At 42.2% G+C, this 19,661-nt stretch overlaps 1 protein-coding gene across 1 annotated transcript in view; it reads left to right on the top strand.

Moving 5' to 3' along the window:
* The window catches only part of LOC124722180 (dynein axonemal heavy chain 5), an 843,802-nt gene that overhangs the window by 725,582 nt on the left and 98,559 nt on the right, over nucleotides 1–19,661 (top strand). Inside the window, exon 68 of the mRNA XM_047247380.1 lies at nucleotides 7,565–7,642. Within this exon, the coding sequence (XP_047103336.1) occupies nucleotides 7,565–7,642 (78 nt within the window). The remainder of the gene's footprint in view (nucleotides 1–7,564; nucleotides 7,643–19,661) is intronic.

Here is a 19,661-nt window from a genome sequence, read left to right as displayed (position 1 = left end):
TAAGGGGGACAGTCCGTCTCCATGTCGGACCACTGTCTTTATATCAAACGGTTCAGACATTTCGCCTTGGAATTTAAGTTCTGAACAGATATCAGTTAATGTTGGCTTAATCAATAAACTTGTCTTTCTATCCACTCTAAATCCTTCTGAAATATTAAACAGTGTATATCTGCCTATTGAATCATAGGCTTTTTTGAAGTCTACAAAGGTGATCATCCTTCTTCTGCCGCCGCGCTGGGTAGCCGCGTGGTCTGGGGCGCCTTGTCGCGGTCCGCGCGGCTCCCTCCGTCGGAGGTTCGAGTCCTCCCTCGGGCATGGGTGTGTGTTGTCCTTAGCAAGTTAGATTAAGTAATGTGTAAGCTTAGGGAGCGATGACCTCAGAACTTTGATTCCCATAAGATCTTACCACAAATTTCCAAATTTCTTCTGCCATTGCGGATTTCTAAGACTAGCTTGAGATCGAGTATTTGTTCCACACAGGATCTACTTTTCCTAAAACCTGCTCGATATTTGCAATTAATTGGTTCGTTTGGGGTTCAAGATTTTAAAGTATGATTTTCGAAAAAAAATTTCAAGTGACTGGCAGCACTAAAATCCCTCTGTAGTTATTTACACCAGTGTTATCCACTTTTTTGTGTAATGAGTTGATTATGGCGTACGGTCATTCTTTAGGGATTGTTTGCTCCAGCCAAATATCTATAAGAGCTTGAAAGCAGCGAGCATTACAATTATTTTGTTTCTCTTTTGTAGTAAACTTTCCTAGGCGAGATCATAAGATCGCATGTGCCTTCTAAACCATACTTTCATTAAGAGCTCGTCTTAATATAAGAATGATCTGGCACGATACTCGAATTACTTTATTTCATATTTTAGCATTTAAAGATTCCACATTTATTAGTAAAATATTTCATGGAATAATAATTAATATCACAATAGATAACGCAAGTGGATGTGAGCAGTCAGGGAAGGGAACGTTTCGTAAGTAACTTTATGTTTTCCTTACTAAGTTCATTCCTATTTATATTCAGTACTTTGCAAATCCTCCGTCTTCACATTATAAGCGTGTTAATCCTTCTGGAGGAAAGTGATTTAGCCGCGCAAGATTAGCCGAGCGGTCTAAGGCGCTGCAAATGGCTCTAAGCACTATGCGACTTAACTTCTGAAGTCATCAGTCGCCTAGAACTTAGAACTAATTAAACCTAACTAACCTAAGGACATCACACACATCCATGCCCGAGGCAGGATTCGAACCTGCGACCGTAGCGGTCGCTCGGCTCCAGACTGTAGCGCCTAGAACCGCAAGGCCACTCCGTCCGGCAAGGCGCTGCAGTCATGGACTGTGAGGCTAGTCCCGGCGGAGGTTAAAGTCCTCCCTCGGGCATGGGTGTGTGTGTTTGTCCTTAGGAAATTTTAGGTTAAGTAGTGTGTAAGCTTAGAGACTGATGACCTTAGCAGTTAAGTCCCATAAGATTTCACACACATTTCAACTTTTTTTTATTTTTATTTTTTTTAAGTGATTTGGTCGGAACTAGCAATGGCTTAGGTGCCAAGAACTAACTTGCTTGCTTTTTCGTTTGTAATCTACATTAATTCTCTTAAAGCCAAGGATTTGCGGGAAGATTTTGGAGCACATTTAACGCAGTCAAGACGCAAGTAGGCATGTCAAAAAATCGTACTAGAATACTTGACCCCATAATTAGTTTACCTAGGTACACGCGATGTGATCAGGAATGAACAACACGACTGACCGGTGACTGATTCGAATACTTCAATGACTCTGTTACTCACGCACTTCATAACAGGCGGCAATCACGTGGACTACTAGTTATGGTTGGCAAGCTGAGCAAGGTTCGAACGTACTGAATGATGAGAGCCACGCATGTCAAAGGGACGTCTACATGGACTGTATCTCAAGAACTCCGTAAAGTGCTCACAAAAAATATAACGCACATGGCATCCAGTTAATTGCTATACACAGACTTTCACGAGCGACGTTATGAAACGAAATACTGTTTGCTAGTTGTGAATCCATGAGCACGCTGGGCGGCACTGGACAGTGGTATACTCGCTAATCATAAACAAACCTCGCTAAAATAAGCTTACATCCTACCAAAACTTCTCCCTTGCCTTTATTGGTGGATTAGTACAATAAATAGGCAGCATGGATGCGGTTGAAGCCCATACTAAGAGCGCACAATCACGGACGATAACCTCAAATAATTGAAAGAACCAACCAGACAATGGTTAGTGTACTATGGAGGATGCTGTAGCTCGCTAGCGGTGAATCCATGAGCTCTCAGGGTGGTGGCGGGCAGAGGGGGAACACGCTAACAACAAAGAAATAATTACTAAAATAATCACAAATCTACTCAAATACTTACACGAAATTTAATATGGTACACCACAGGAGGTATCATAGTTCGTCAGTTGTGGACACGTGGATCTAGGCGCTCAGTCCGGAGCCGCGCGACTGCTACGGTCGCAGGTTCGAATCCTGCCTCGGGCATGGATGTGTGTGATGTCCTTAGGTTAGTTAGGTTTAAGTAGTTCTAAGTTCTAGGGGACTGATGACCACAGATGTTAAGTCCCATAGTGCTCAGAGTCATTTGAACCATTTGACACGTGGAAAACATGAGGTGGTTTAGACAAAGCTGGACATCACAGTCACAAGAAAAACAATCCCTAGAATTGAATCAAATGCGATACAAATCCTACGGGAATCATCTGTAACCAAATATTAACAATTTATTAACTAAAAAAACTTAAGGCCTGTTATAGTTGGGCACATACGTGTAGCTGGAACTCACACGAAGTGATCATTATCAGACTACACACTATCCACAGAATGGACAAAAATTATCAAAATTAATAGATTTCGCCTTACGTCCTTAACATAAATAACTGTGAAAGAAAAGGGATTAGAAGATACTGTTACTAAACAAAATATTTTGATACTTGAATACACAAACCAAGCAAGAAGCTCTAAAACAGCGTCTCACTTACCACGCTGGAGACCTGATGTCTATCATGGCAGATGCCGAGAAACAGCTCCACGTTCAAATGAGTGGTGAGGGAAGGAACCTGTGGGGTGGGCAGTCACAGCAATACAAAATTGGGAACTTGACTCACCCTCTAGTCTCCCTTATTTGCTAAAGTTACCCATGAAATTTGTTGGCAGTGGTTCTATACAATTCACGAATGTTCATGAAATGTATTCGAAAACTGCGAACGCTGCCACACAACAGCTATACAATTTACTGTGAACATATGAAAATTTGTGCCGGACTGGATCTCAATACCCGGATTTTCTAATTGTCGCGAGAGGTCGCCTTAACCACTTCGGCTATCCGAGCATACCACCAAAACCAACTCAAACATATGTTAGTGTCGGGCACGTGCTTGTCCGAAGGAACATAGCATCGAACTGTACACAAATTGTTAAACAGAAATACTGCACTAATGTGTTTCATACAAAAGGTAAGGCAACTCGGCGAGAAAACTAAATAAGTCTCTTCCTCTCCGTGAATCACAAATTGTGCGAGCTCTTAGGGATGTAGAACAAGGACATCTGGAGGCTGGCGTCGGTCCTGGAAGTCTGCTCGGATAGCCGAAGCTGTTAAGAGGATCGCTCCCGACACGCTGGAAATTACGGTTCGAGTCCCAGTCAAGTAGAAGTTTCCATATGTTCCTAGCAAAATGTATAGCTGTTGTGTAGCTGTACTCGCAATTTGCGAATACATTTCATAATTTAATACAGCTGTCAATCGTCAGGAAAGTCTGTTCCTTCGGCCAGCACGCATGTCCGAAGAAACATCGAACTATACAGAGACTGTCAAATACAAACTTTGCACTAATGTATGTCATGCATCTGTGGTTGCCCCGTGTATGCATTCAAACTTACTAGAAGCTTATTTTCATACAGTGAGGGGCTCAGAGGGGAAAAACAATGATCGGAAAGGATTTGTACTAATAAATAAACGAACAAATTGGTCTTTTTTTCCTCCAGAGCCCATTTTTCCGCTGACCAGTCAAATACACAACAGAGAAGTCAGCGTCATATGTAAGCAAGTACATATGGCCTTATTTCAAACTTTACGACTTTTATGTGTGAGACTTTTACCACCTATTTTCCACATTTCTGCTACTACCCTATCTTGCCCTGTAGCTTTATTGTTTTAAGTTCACGTATTGCTTTTCAACTTCTTCTATTGTTGGGGTTTCTGATTCTGTATTTAGCTCACATTTTTCAAATGTGAATTCGACTGTGGGAAATTTGTAATATAAAGATCTTGAAAGTCTTTTGCTGAGGGTTTACAATTCTCTTTATTATTTATTTCCAGAATCCCATCTTGTCCTCTGAAACAGAGTCTGGGTGCCGGATATGTTGACATTTTTCTTCTCTAAAAATTCTATAGAAATACTGTGCGTCGTTTTCTTGAATTCCTGCTCTGTTTCTACTAGTCTGATTTTTTTCATAATGGCGTTTTACAGATAGAATGATATTTGAAGTCTGTTTCTGGACTGCGGTGAATTCTTTTGTGTAGTTTTGTGGGAACGCCAGGCTTTGATTCTTTGCTTATCAAAGGACTAATGGAAATTGCAAAGGACTAATAAACTTTTGTGAAGCTTTTGAACTTAAATTGATATCAACACATTTTCTGGCATGTCTTAACAACAAGAAAACTTGGCATTCTCTAAATCCTTATCTTGGAGAGTTTCAAACAGATTATATAACCATCTGAAACAATAATAGAAATTATTATATTTTCATGTTCCATTTTTAAATTATGTCTTTCACTTTTTATTTGATGCATTATTTTTTAAAACTGAAAGAATTACTCCAGAAAATTAACGTTTTAGAAATATAAAACATGTTCCAAGGTACAACTAGGTCCTGCATCTATGGGTAAATAATCGATTGAAATTTAAAAGTGTTGCAATCGAGAAAACTTTGTCAATAGTTATTTAATAGTCTATCTGTTACTTTATTACTCTGTTAAACAACAACACTGCACAATTAAAAACCAAAAGTACTACCAATATCCAGTTTCAAATTAAATACGTTTTCAGGCTATTGGAAAGTGACACAAATTTCTTTTCAAGACTTTAGAGAAACTCAGTCCATTTGCATATATATCAAACGTTCCATGGTAACAGACGTTCTTCTTTTTCAAGATACAAGACGGTGCACGACCGACGAAGTATGGCTCGACTGCCCACATGTTATACAAATAGTTCTAAAAATATAGAGCATTTTACTCGCTATAATATTCTGTACTTGAAGAATTAACAGTATATTCCAAATAGCTTTAATAAATTATACAGTATTTAAATCATAAAAAGCGAAATACTTGCAAATGCTATGCAAAACACAATCTCATGTTTAACAGCAAAAGCTGTAGAAAATGACAAAAACTGCTTATGGCGGTCTCTATTGCGCATTTCTTCATGGGAGTCTAAATTCGCTCACTTGACTGAAATACCGACCAAAAAATATCGTGTATTCCTAGGTACACTATCGTCTCGGTATAACACTCTTCCCTACGCTTAAATTTTCCCCAAAAATATCATTCCTCTTAACTTCAGGTTTTAACCAGCTTTTTACTGAGTGAGCTAGCGCAGTGGAAGCACACTGCACTCTCATTCGAGAGCATGACAGTTCTAATCCGTACCCGCTCATCCAGATTTAGGTTTTCCCTGATTTCCCTAAATCACTACACGCTCCCGGAATGATTCCTTTGGAAGGGTACGGCCGATTCCCTTCCCGAACCCTGAAAGAATCTGAGCTTGTGCTCCGTGTCTAATGACGTCAATGTCGACGAGATGTTAAAGCCTAATCTTTTTTCGTCTTTTCCACTTGCTTTCTGTGCCTAGTAATATGTGAGTTTCCCTGTCGTATAGGAGTGCTTCAAACTCTGGTACGATGTTATCAATGTTTCAGCAGTTAACCCCAAGTATTTACATCCTCTCACCTTTGTAGGGGAGGGGGGGGGGGAGCATTTCTTTGAATCTTTCACTGCTGTTTGCGGGTCTCATACACTTATCGTTATCTAGACTGGATCGCAAGTCGGCTAATCTAAAAGAATCTTTGCGTGCACACCACACACATTCAGATACCTGGGTAGCAGCCTATAATATGTAGTGCACAGCTGACCCATTTAGGGACACCTTACAGTTCTCAACACTCTGGTGCATGTCTAGGAAGTCACAGCTTGTGACAGAACATTTTCGGTCTCTGCTTCAAGCCTTCCACTCGACTCAGATCTATGGGGCCATGATCTGTTTTGGAGACAATTCTTCAGAGTGTGAGCTTCACTGAAACTCCATGGACAAGGCAGACAGTCTCAGCCTTCTCTACCAGTCGCTGAAATGATCCAAGTACGACTTCGAAATCCAGACGACAGGCATCGTTTGTCACTATTACGCTACAATCTGCGGTTACCCCAAGGACTGCCGAAATAGCCTCTACAACATGTTGAAAGAGGCATCCAGGCTTATTCACTGAGTGCTCATAGTCTTCCTTGCCACCCCTTGCAGATATTTCCCTAAGGTTATCATTATTAACCGTATTTTCAAATTGCTGATGATTAGTAGACTACTACTTTTTGTATTTTCCTCCCACTGACATAGGACTCAGCGCGTCTCCTAACGCGTGAAGTCAGTCTCACTATCTCAGTTTCGGTTTCAGTTGTAGACATCGCCTCAGCCTTGTTGGGTGTGGGGATGGGTGTGATATTCTGAGGTGTCCCTACTCCCTGCCTTCACTGTACAGGACATCTAGACCTTCCATTGACACGCACTCACAGTCAAGTGACCGTGTGGTGATAGATCCTATATTTCCTGCAGGAGAGACAGAATCCGCAAGAGATACCTGAAGTATCTTTGGTATCTCTGGTACATGACTCTTGCCTGCTCTCCCAATACACCCATTCGCAGCCGGCCGCGGTGGCCGAGCGGTTCTAGGCGTTTCAGTCCGGAACCGCGCGACTGCTACGGTCGCAGGTTTGAATCCTGCCTCGGGCATGGATGTGTGTGATGTCCTTAGGTTAGTTAGGTTTAAGTAGTTCTAAGTTCTAGGGAACTGATGACCTCAGATGTTAAGTCCCATAGTGCTCAGAGCCATTTGATTTGAACACCCATTCGCAGTAGCTTCCAATCGCTTGACAGTAGTCAGGGTGACTTCCAGCTGATTACGAACAGCAACCAAGTCATCCTACGTCGGAGAGCAGCATACGCAGCGGGGCTGCACTGCGTCTGGTGCAGTATTTTACAGAACAGTGACCAAATAACATTAAACTAACTTGCATTTTATCTTTTAATTTATTGTCCTGATCAGCTACAAGTGTTGCCAGTAGCCTTTTCGAACTGAAGCGATTAACAACCAAAATGAGATATCTCATGACAACGGAAAAACTTGGTACAGTATTTACTGTTCCTCTGAAACGTTTTTCAGGTTATGGTAACTAACAAATTCGGCAATAGTTTTAGTTACGATAAACACAAACAATACATACTCTTGTTGTAGCATAAAAGTAATTACCTAAATTTTCCTTTGTTTTCACAGATGGCGATCAAATTTACAAACGAGCCACCACAAGGAATTCGCGCAAGTCTGAAGCGGACTTATCAGAACATTACACAGGTTTGTTTACAGAAACTCGTGTTCGATGTAAAAGAGGTCCAGTAGTTCTGCATAGCTGTAGTTTCAATGTAACTATTGTAGAAATAAAGTTAAAACACTTCAAAGTATAACATGTTTTGAAGGAAAACATATTTCCGTAGAGTACCGGGTTAAATGAGTAGCAAAAGTACAGTACTGATAGCTGCCAGATATCGAATTTTGTGCAAAATTTTCATTCTGGACAGCACTGTACAGGAAATTCAGAAGTATGCAATTTTAAACATTAAAGTAAAAGTAAATGACGTAGTGAAAGGCTAATATTTGAGTCATGGTATAAACTGCCATAGGCGGTTCTGTTGGTGGAGTGCTGGTTCCAGATGGTTTATACTGAGGGTCTGGCACAGTTTTAATGTGCGAGGGAGTTAATACACGTCGCGGCCGTGATTTGGACTACAGCAGGTAATTGAGAATAATAATAGCGGTATAAACTATCGCGGTTACTTCACTAATGACCTCTACGTGAGTTCTTGTTGTTAATACTTTAAGATTTCAATCTCTGACACGGCCTGTGGAAACAGCGTTGGGAACGTTGACTATATAGATTCCAAATAACATTATCATCAGCAGTGGAAGCTTGAATGACACACTGATGTTAAGTGAATTTCTGTTTTCCTTGTTTCTGCCAGATTCCCTGAAATATCATGTGCAGTTTTAACTATCATGAAACAAATTAAGAAAATTTTCATTAATAAATCTGTAATTGCCTGCCGTACAGTTTCAAGTTTTTGCACTGATACACTCAAAAGTTCGTGCCAAATGGAAAAAGCCTACACCCAAAAAGGGAAGTAGGAATAATCCGCTGAATTACAGGCCTATGTCATTAACGTCGATTTGCAGTAGGGTTGTGGAACATATACTGTATTCGAACACTATGAAGTACCTCGAAGAAAACGATTTATTGACACATAGTCAGCACGGTTTCAGAAAATATCGTTCTTGTGAAACACAACTAGCTCTTTATAGTCATGAAGTAATAAGTGCTATCGACAGGGGATGTCAAATTGATTCCATATTTTTAGATTTCCAGAAAGCTTTCGACACCGTTCCTCACAAGCGTCTTCTAACCAAACTGCGTGTCTACGGACTTTCGTCTCAGTTGTGCGACTGGATTCGTGATTTCCTGTCAGAAAGATGGCAGTCCGTAGTAATAGACGGAAAGTCATCGAGTAAAACAGAAGTAATATCCGGTGTTCCCCAAGGAAGTGTTATAGGCTCTCTGTTGTTCTTGATTTATATTAACGACATAGGAGACAATCTGAGTAGCCGTCATAGATTGTTTGCAGATGATGCTGTCATTTACCGTCTTGTAAAGTAATCAGATGATCAAAACGACTTGCAAAATGATTTAGATATCTGTATGGTGCGAATTTGGCAATTGATCCTTAATAAGGAAAAGTATGAAGTTATTCACATGAGTTCTAAAAGAAATCAGCTAAATTTCGATTACGCGATAAGTCACACAAATCTGAAGGCTGTAAATTCAACTAAATACTTAGAGGTTACAATTACAAATAACCTAAATTGGAACGATCACATAGATAATATTGTGGGTAGAGCAAACCAAAGACTGCTATTCATTGGCAGAACACTTAGAAGGTGAAATAGGTCTACTAACGAGACTGCTTACACAACGCTTGTCCGTCCTATTCAGGAGTATTGCTGTGCGGTGTGGGATCCGCATCAGATGGGACTGACGGATGACATCGAGAAAGTACAAAGAAGGGCAGCTCGTTTTGTATTATCGCGAAATAGGGGAGATAGTGTCACAGACATGATACGTGAATTGGAGTGGCTGTCATTAAAACAAAGGCGTTTTTCGTTATGACGGGATCTTCTTATGAAATTTCAATCACCAGTTTACTCCTCCGATTGCGAAAACATTCTGTTGCCATCCACTTACATAGGGAGAAATGATCATCACGATACAATAAGAGAAATCAGGGCTCACACAGAAAAATTTAAGTGCTCATTTTTCCCTTGTGCCGTTCGAGAGTGGAACGGTAGTGAGTCAGCTTGAAGGTGGTTCATTGAACCCCCTGCAAGGCACTTTATTGTGAATAGCAGAGTAATCACGTAAATGTAGGCGTAGATGAAGATGTAGATTGATGTGCACACTGCTTAGTAAGAGATTCACTATGAATAAGAAAGGTACAGTGAAAATGTTGTTTCATTTTTCAGAAAGAATGTATTCATTGTATTCATTTCGTTAGTCCCTTTCTTTCTATCCCACTTCCTATTCTTCAAAATAATAGCTGACATCAAAGGCACAGCCTTAAGTTATATTGAGGATATTTATGTCAAAATTTTTATTTGTATACCGTCCAGTCACATTAATGTGACCACCGCCTCTGTTCCACGTCAACATGCAATAACCACTCAAAGCTGTGGAGGGCATATAAATCGCAGGTAACAGTGCAGTCGTCGTAATGTGGAAACGGAGCGATTTATCTGATGTCCAGAAGGGCATGGTCATTGGCTTTCGGGCCAAGAGTTGAAGCGTTTCCGAAACGGCTGTTTGCAAACTGTCAGCGTCCTACCGTGGCAAAATGGGCGCTATTGAAAAACGACGCAAATGCGACTGTGGTGCACCAAGGGCCAAAGCTGATAGGGGTGAACGTCTGCTGCGGAGACGTTTACAGGCCAATGGGCGTGCAACTGTTGAGCAACTGACCGCCCAGGTTAACCATGGGGCTACCGTCAGTGTCTCCTCAACGACTGTTCAGTGAACGTTGCTGCATATGGGCCTCCGCAGCAGGCGCCTGGCTCATGCACTCATGCTGACTGCTGTTCATCGGCGACGAAGTCTGGAATTTGCACGCCGGTACCGCAACTGGACTTGCACTGAGTGGCGACAGGTGGCCTTTTCAGATGGAAATGAGAAATGAGAAATTTTTCACGCAGGAGAATCGTACAAACATACCGCCGTTTGAGTCTCGTACAGATTCCCGTATGGAGGACATAATGATAGACATCCCTGGGTTTGTGAAACAGCTGAATGGGTTGAAAATAAATAAATCGCCAGGTCCTGATGGGATTCCAATTCAGTTTTACAGATACTACTTTACTGCATTGGCTCCTTACTTAGCTTGCATTTATCGCGAATCTCTTGCCCAACGCAAAAGTCCCGAGCGACTGGAAAACAGCGCAGGTGACGCCTGTATATAAGAAGGGTAGAAGGACGGATCCTCAGAATTACAGACCAATATCCTTAACATCGGTTGGTTGCAGGATTCTCGAACATATTCTCAGTTCGAATATAATGAATTTCCTTGAGACAGAAAAGTTGCTGTCCGTGCATCAGCACGGCTTTAGAAAGCATCGCTCCTGCGAAACGCAGCTCGCCCTTTGCCACATGATATCTTGCGAACCATGGATGAAGGGTATCAGACGGATGCCATATTCCTTGACTTCCGGAAAGTGTTTGACTCGGTGCCCCACTGCAAACTCCTAACTAAGGTACGAGCATATGGGATTGGTTCCCAAGTATGTGAGTGGCTCGAAGACTTCTTAAGTAATAGAAGCCAGTACGTTGTCCTCGATGGTGAGTGTTCATCGGAGGTGAGGGTCTCATCTGGTGTGCCAGGTAGGTCCGCTGTTGTTTTCTATCTACATAAATGACCTTTTGGATAGGGTGGATAGCAATGTGCGGCTGATGATGCTGTGGTGTACGGGAAGATGTCGTCGTTGAGTGACTGTAGGAGGATAGAAGATGACTTGGACAGGATTTGTGATTGGTGTAAAGAATGGCAGCTAACTCTAAATATAGATAAATGTAAATTAATGCAGATGAATAGGAAAAAGAATCCCGTAATATTTGAATACTCCATTAGTAGTGTAGCGCTTGACACAGTCACGTCGATTAAATATTTGGGCGTAACATTGCAGAGCGATATGAAGTGGCACAAGCATGTAATGGCAGCTGTGGGGAAGTCGGATAGTCGTCTTCGGTTCATTGGTAGAATTTTGGGAAGATGTGGTTCATCTGTAAAGGAGACCGCTTATAAAACACTAATACGACCTATTATTGAGTACTGCTCGGGCGTTTGGGATCTCTATCAGGTCGGATTGAGGGAGGACATAGAAGCAATTCAGACGCGGGCTGCTAGATTTGTTACTGGTAGGTTTGATCATCACGCGAGTGTTACGGAAATGCTTCAGGAACTCGGGTGGGTGTCTCTAGAGGAAAGGAGGCGTTCTTTTCGTGAATCGCTACTGAGGAAATTTAGAGAACCAGCATTTAAGGCTGACTGCAGTACAATTTTACTGCCACCAACTTACATTTCGTGGAAAGACCACAAAGATAAGATAAGAGAGATTAGGGCTCGTACATAGGCATATAGGCAGTCATTTTTCCCTCGTTCTGTTTGGGAGCGGAACAGGGAGAGAAGATGCTAGTTGTGGTACGAGGTACCCTCCGCCACGCACCGTATGGCGGATTGCGGAGTATGTATGTAAATGTAGATGTAGATGCCGTGTGGCTAGGGCCTCCCGTTGACACCATTTCTGCGACTTGCATGTCGATGGTTATGAAATGATGATGATAAGGAGAACGCAACACCCAGTCCCTGAGCGGAGAAAATCGCCGACCCAGCCGGGTATCGAACCCGGGCCGCTAGGTATGACATTCCGTCGCTCAGTTACCAGGGGCGGACGCCTTTTCAGATGATTCACGTTTTATAACCCTTCGGACAGATGTCAACTGGATCGTCAGAAGGGTCCAGGCCGGAGGAGGGAACGTTATGGTTTGGGGAATGTTTTCGTGGCATTTTCTGGGTGATCTCGTCATTATGGAAGGCACAATGGATCAACACAAGTGTGCATCTATCCGTGAGGATTATGTCGACCCCTATTTGCCGTTTGTTTTTCTTCGGTAGAATGGTATCTACCAGCAGGACAATGCAAAGTGTCACACAGCTCGCAGCGTACGCGCGTGGTTCGAGGAGCACCATTATGTCTTTACGTCCTCTCCTGGCGGATTTAAACCCGATCTAGAATCTGTAGAGCCACCTCGATCGGGCTGCTCGCGACACGGATCCCGAACCGAGAATGCTGGTGCAGCTGCTCATGACACTGGAGTCCGCATGGCTCAATATCCCTGTCGGTGTTTTACAGAACCTCATTGACTCTCTTTCTACACGTCTGGCAGCGGATCGTGCTGCAAAAGATGTTATTCAAGCTTTTGACAGGTGGTCACATTAATGTGACTGGATAGTTTAGTATTGAATGTACACCGCCTGACAAAAAAAGTAAAGCACACAGAAGAGAGGGTCAAATGTCAACGTAACTCTTCACATGTACACATCATCGGCGGGTATGTAAATGATTGAGTTGTATTTCTCTGTAATAGGTAGAAAGTCCATCACAGTGCATTACTATTTTTCGTGTTTAGTGTTGTTACCAGGCAAGGAAGGTTATGTAAAGGGCATGAACAGTGACTGATATTAAGTGATTGCTTTAAAGGACGGGGAGTGCCATATATTGGAGTGAGACTGAGTTACGAGGGGCGTTTGAAAAGTCCGTGCAAAGCCCGAGAGATGGCACCATCGGCGCGTATCGAGGTCACGTGTAGTTAGTAGCATCTTTGGAAAGAACGCACACCAAGTTTCAGCCATATTGGTCGATTTCTTTGAGTTTGGCATTCGTGTGAAGCAAGGAAGTCGAATAATTGTCAAAAAATGGACGAAAAGGAATTTCGTGTGATGATTAAACATTACTTTATGAAAGGCAAAACGCCTCAGGAGACTAAAGAGAAGCTTGATAAACATTACGTTGACTCTGCACTTTCGATTAGAACAGTTTATAAGTGGTTTATAGTGGTCATATGGGCACATGCGATGCTGAACGTTCTGGACGCCCTGTGGAGGTTATGACTCCAGAAATCATTGATAAAATCCATGATATGGTGATGGATGACAGAAGAGTTAAGGTGCGTGAGATTGCTAGTGCTATGGCCATCTCGAATGAACGGGTACATAATATTTTGCATAAGCATTTGGACATGAGAAAGCTCTCCGCAAGATGGGTTCCTTGATTGCTCACACTTGACACAGAATCGTGTGAAGTGTTGGAAGGATTGTTTGCAGCTGTTCAGGAAGAATCCGCAGGACTTTAAGCGTCGTTTCGTCACTGTGGATGAAACATGGATACATTACTATACTCCTGAGACCATGTAACAATCTAAACAATGGGTTACCAAGGGAGAATCTGCACCAAAAAGGACAAAGACCATTCCTTCAGCCGGAAAGGTTATGGCGACTGTCTTTTGGGATTCGTAAGGGATAATCCTCATCGACTATCTGGAAAAGGCTAAAACTATTACAGGTGCATATTATTCATCGTTATTGGACCGTTTGAAAACCGAGCTGCAAGAAAAACGCCGGCGATTTGACCGCAAGAAAAGTCCTTTTCCATCATGACAGTGCACCAGCACACACCTCAGCAGTTATGGTCACAAATTTAATGGAAATAGGATTCCAACTCGTTTCACATCCCCCCTAATTTCCAGACTTGGCTCCCCTCGTATCATTCACCAATTTGAAGAAATGGCTGGCGATACAAAGATTTTATTCGAAAGAGGAGGTGATTGCAGCAGCTAATAACTATTTTGCAGACTTGGAGAATTCCTATTATTCGTAGGAGATCAACAAACTAGAACAGCGTTGTACGAAGTGCATAAGTCTAAAAGGAGACTATGTCGAAAAATAAAGAAGGTTTACCCCAAACACGCAAGTAGTCTTTATTTTTGCACGGACTTTTCAAAGGCCCCTCGTATCATTCTCCAATATGAAGAAATGGCTGGCGATACAAAGATTTTATTCGAACGAGGAGGTGATTGCAGCAGATAATAACTATTTTGCAGACTTGGAAAATTCCTATTATTCGTAGGAGATCAACAAACTAGAGCAGCGTTGTACGAAGTGCATAAGTCTAAAAGGAGACTATGTCGAAAAATAAAGAAGGTTTACCCCAAACACGCAAGTAGTCTTTATTTTTGCACGGACTTTTCAAAGGCCCCTCGTATCATTCTCCAATATGAAGAAATGGCTGGCGATACAAAGATTTTATTCGAACGAGGAGGTGATTGCAGCAGATAATAACTATTTTGCAGACTTGGAAAATTCCTATTATTCGTAGGAGATCAACAAACTAGAACAGCGTTGTACGAAGTGCATAAGTCTAAAAGGAGACTATGTCGAAAAATAAAGAAGGTTTACCCCAAACACGTAAGTAGTCTTTATTTTTGCACGGACTTTTCAAACGCCCCTCGTATCATCGCCTGACCGAGTTTTAAAGGGACTGGCCCGATGTTGCACTGCATCGCAACACGAGGGCAAGCATACTCGCTGTCAAAATTCTCGTCGGGCACGTCTGACCATCACAAGCGAGGACCACAGTACTGAACACTAAGAACATCTTAACCCCTCCACATCTGCGCCTCCTGCTCGAGAAGAAGTAATTGACTCACAACATTCTTTGTCATCCTGCACCGTTGGTCGGATGTGTACGCTTCCGTTAACACCACGGCGTAAATGGCTGCGTTTGCCGTGGCGCCGTGACTGGGAAGCATGGATTGCTAATGAATGGCGTCGTACTGTGTTCGACGATAAATCGCGGTTCTGGACCAACCAAGATGACCATCGTCGGCGAGTATGGCAGTGACCTCAGGATAATCCCTATTCGTTCAATGTTTTGGAGAGAAGCACTGGTGTTACTCCTGGCGTCATGAGGTAGGGAGCCATCGGATATGACCTTAGTTCATAGCTGGTAGTGACTGATGGAACTCTGATAGCACAACGGTACGTCACGGGCATCATGATTCCTCATGTGTTGCCTCTGTCGGTACAGCACATGGTGACATTTTTCAATACGACAATGCTCCACCACAAGTGGCACGTGTCACTAAGGACTGTCTGCGTGATGTTCAGGTGCTCCCATGGCCAGCGAGCTTTCCAGATCTGTCCCCGATAGCTCTGACGTCACCTCCGTCCCAGTGCCAGTATCTAGGATGTCATGGACTATTTGGAACAGCTGTTGGCCAACTTGCCTCTGGAGACGGTACGACAGGATTATGACACCCGACCGAACCGAATCAGTGCATGCATCCAGGCCAGAGGCGATACAACATCATACCGATAAGTGAACTCATATGCCAAATTCTTTGTAAATTTTACTCGATTTTGTAATCACTGCAGTAACATCATATATCCTCTCACCCGTCGAAGTTTCATTTCGTTTCTTGCTTTCGTACTGCGTGCTTCACTTTTTTTTTCAGACAGTGTATTCCGTATTCTTGAGCTACATGCAGATTTATACACTACTGGCCATTAAAATTGCTACACCAAGAAGAAATGCAGATGATAAACGGGTATTCATTGGACAAATATATTATACTAGAACTGACATTTGACTACTTTTTCACGAAACTTGGGTGCCTAGATCCTTAACATCAGTACCAAGAACAACCACCTCTGGCCGTAAAAAGGGCCTTGATACGCCTGGGCATTGAGTCAAACAGAGCTTGGATGGCGTGTACATGTACAGCTGCCCATGCAGCTTCAACACGATACCACAGTTCATCAAGAGTAGTGACTGGCGTATTGTGACGAGCTAGTTGCTCGGCCACCATTGACCAGACGTTTTCAATTGGTGAGAGATCTGGAGAATGTGCTGGCCGGAGCAGCAGTCGAACATTTTCTGTATCCAGAAAAGCCCGTACAGGACCTGCAACATGCGGTCGTACATTATCTTGCTGAAATGTAGGGTTTCGCAGGGATCGAATGAAGGGTAGAGCCACGGGTCGTAACACATCTGAAATATAACGTCCACTGTTCAAAGTGCCGTCAATGCGAACAAGAGGTGACCGAGACGTGTAACCAATGGCACCCCATACCATCACGCCGAGTGATACGCCAGTATGGCGATGACGAATACACGCTTCCAATGTGCGTTGACCGCCATGTCGCCAAACACGGATGCGACCATCATGATGCTGTAAACAGAACCTGGATTCATCCGAAAAAATGACGTTTTGCCATTCGTGCACCCAGGTTCGTCGTTGAGTACACCATCGCAGGCGCTCCTGTCTGTGATGCAGCGTCAAGGGTAACCACAGCCATGGTCTCCGAGCTGATAGTCCATGTTGCTGCAAACGTCGTCGAACTGTTCGTGCAGATGGTTGTTGTCTTGCAAACGTGCCCATGTGTTGACTCAGGGATCGAGACGTGGCTGCACGATCCGTTACAGCCATGCGGATAAGATGCCTGTCATCTCGACTGCTAGTCATACGAGGCCGTTGGGATCCAGCACGGCGTTCCGTATTACCCTCCTGAACCCACCGATTCCATATTCTGCTAACATTCATTGGATCTCGACCAACGCGAGCAGCAATGTCGCGATACGATAAACCGCAATCGCGATAGGCTACAATCCGACCTTTATCAAAGTCGGAAACGTGATGGTACGCATTTCTCCTCCTTACACGAGGCATCGCAACAACGTTTCACCAGGCAACGCCGGTCAACTGCTGTTTGTGTATGAGAAATCGGTTGGAAACTTTCCTCATGTCAGCACGTTGTAGGTGTCGCCACCGGTGCCAACCTTGTGTGAATGCTCTGAAAAGCTAATCATTTGCATATCACAGCATCTTCTTACTGTTGGTTAAATTTCGCGTCTGTAGCACGTCAACTTCGTGGTGTAGCAATTTTAATGGCCAGTACTGTATGAGGGGAGACATCTTTCCGTTAGACTTTTCACTCCAAATGAAGGCGATTATTTGTTGTATAGAGTCCGCCTCCAACGAATAGTGAGTGTTTTTGATAGCTATTTTCTTTGTTAAGTCTCTTTAATAGTGTTGTGCTGATAAAATGAAGGAACACGTTAGGTATCAAGCCCCGAGTAGTTTTTGAAAGGCGTTTACTTTTACTCTTAAAAGAGCTTCACGTTTGACTAGTTTTTTCACGTGCGCCTAAACATCACACTGATTTTAATTCTGCAATAAAATGTAACGTTCCGTTTCCCCTTCCCATTCCACATCCTCCTCCATCACTTGCGTACTGCAGTTGGCTGCGTGTGTGAGGTTGCTAAGTTCAGCAGAATCAAGCGGATATTGCACTGTAGTGTTTGACTGAACTTTAATATTTAGCATTAATTGAACTTTCCAGTAGCAATTCATTTTTACTACTGAATAAAAATTATGCTATGCTGTTATTGGAAAAAGCCTTTGGAGAGTATAAAAACACATGTAATCACTATGGAGAACTAATAGGCTCGTCGGTCAGGGAGGATTATGGCAGTTAAATTATCTGAACATGAAAGAAGCTTGAGATTAAGGAAGACAGGTTCAACCCTTGCTGAATATCTTTAAATAGAAAACCACCCATATTTTACAGATTGTGATGCTTTACGCACTGTTAAGAAAAGCAGACAGATGATCCTAATGGAAATACTTGAAACAAATAAACATGTCATGGAATTGCAACTTACAAGAGCACATGACAATCGAATTTTTATAATTTTTTTATATTTATGCTACGTGATTTTCAGAATTCAAATATCAGTCACCTTAGGCTCTTAGACACAACTCCCAAAAATTCTCTAGAAAATCGTCTTTGAAGTTATCCGAACATCTTTAATACCGTAAAGGGAGGCCTTCTCTCAACCGGGCCGCATGTTGCGTAGTAGAATGCTCGCCTACCACATGCATAGCCTGACTTCAATTCCTGGCTGTGGTAAAATTGTAAACGTAGGTGCAGGTTCTACTAGCGTTTCAGCGAAGCGTAAAATACATAAGGACGAAAATAATTAATTTTAACGTTTTTTATTTAAAAAACCTTGATTAAAGATATTTTATAAAGTATTGATAATTATGAATTTATATTTTCAACTAAAACTGGACTTTTTGGTGCGATATTTAAATAAGAAGACCTGCATTTTTCATGAAAATGACAATTATATGTGTCTTAATTAGCATATATTTGATGAATTTTGTATTTAAATGACGTAGGTATTCTCAGTGAAAAAGGAGAAAAGGACGAAAAAATAATTATCGAAACGAAATTCGAACCAATGGTTACCATTCTCTAGCGCTATTGATATTTTCCCATCTTATGTATTTTACACTTCACGGAAATGCTAGTAGAGCGTGCACCTTTGTTTAAAAATTTGCATCGGATGAGAACCGAATGCAGAATCCCTTCACACCAGACGAGAATTCTGCCACAGAGGCACGCTACTTTACGTTTAGGGTGTTAGAGTTGGTGGGGATACTTCAAAGACGATTTTCTCGAGAAATTTTTATAGTTGCTTGGTACTGATTTACCAGTTTGATATTTGGCTTCTGAATTTCACGTACCATATCCGACTGCTGTGTAGTGTTCTTGATAGTATTAAAAGACCAAACTTAATTTCCTTTTTCCTCTCTGGTAAATTAAGTTTTAGTTATATAAATATTTGATTAAAGTGGTGAATTCAACTTTATTTCCAGTTTTCGGTTAAATTTAGTCATTTCTGAGTGCCATAAAATGTAATACTCTCTTATATAAACGCTATGGATGTCATCAAACAAATATGTATGAAAAGGCCGCACGCAGAATCCCTGGCTGGGGAGTGTTGGTGCTCGGTTCCTATTTGAGCTAGGAACAGGGCGTAAAAGGTTTTTGGTTTATTCCGGACCAGCGGCCATTTGTTTATCCATTCAAACATCCGTTGTACTGTAGCTGTGTTATAGTACATTAAGCAATTTTTGAAAGACGAACAGGATCTGATGCCAGGGAATTTGTGCGAATCGATTATTTTCTTTTGCAAAAGATTCTAATTGGGCTGAAATTAATACTCAAATAATGGCACCATTTGTATGTGCACCGCTCGGGTTGTATGCAAAAACAGTTACCCTTGTTCTAATTTTACGAGCAAAAACAGTCATCCTTAAATAACTAAGGATGGGAGCGAGACTGATGGTTAAAATTTGATCCAGCCGTCGTGG

This window comes from Schistocerca piceifrons, chromosome X (assembly GCF_021461385.2).
Source record: "Schistocerca piceifrons isolate TAMUIC-IGC-003096 chromosome X, iqSchPice1.1, whole genome shotgun sequence".
Classification (NCBI taxonomy): Eukaryota; Metazoa; Arthropoda; class Insecta; order Orthoptera; family Acrididae; genus Schistocerca; species Schistocerca piceifrons.
Note: the sequence above shows the minus strand (reverse complement) of the source record. Positions and strands in the feature narration are given on the sequence as shown.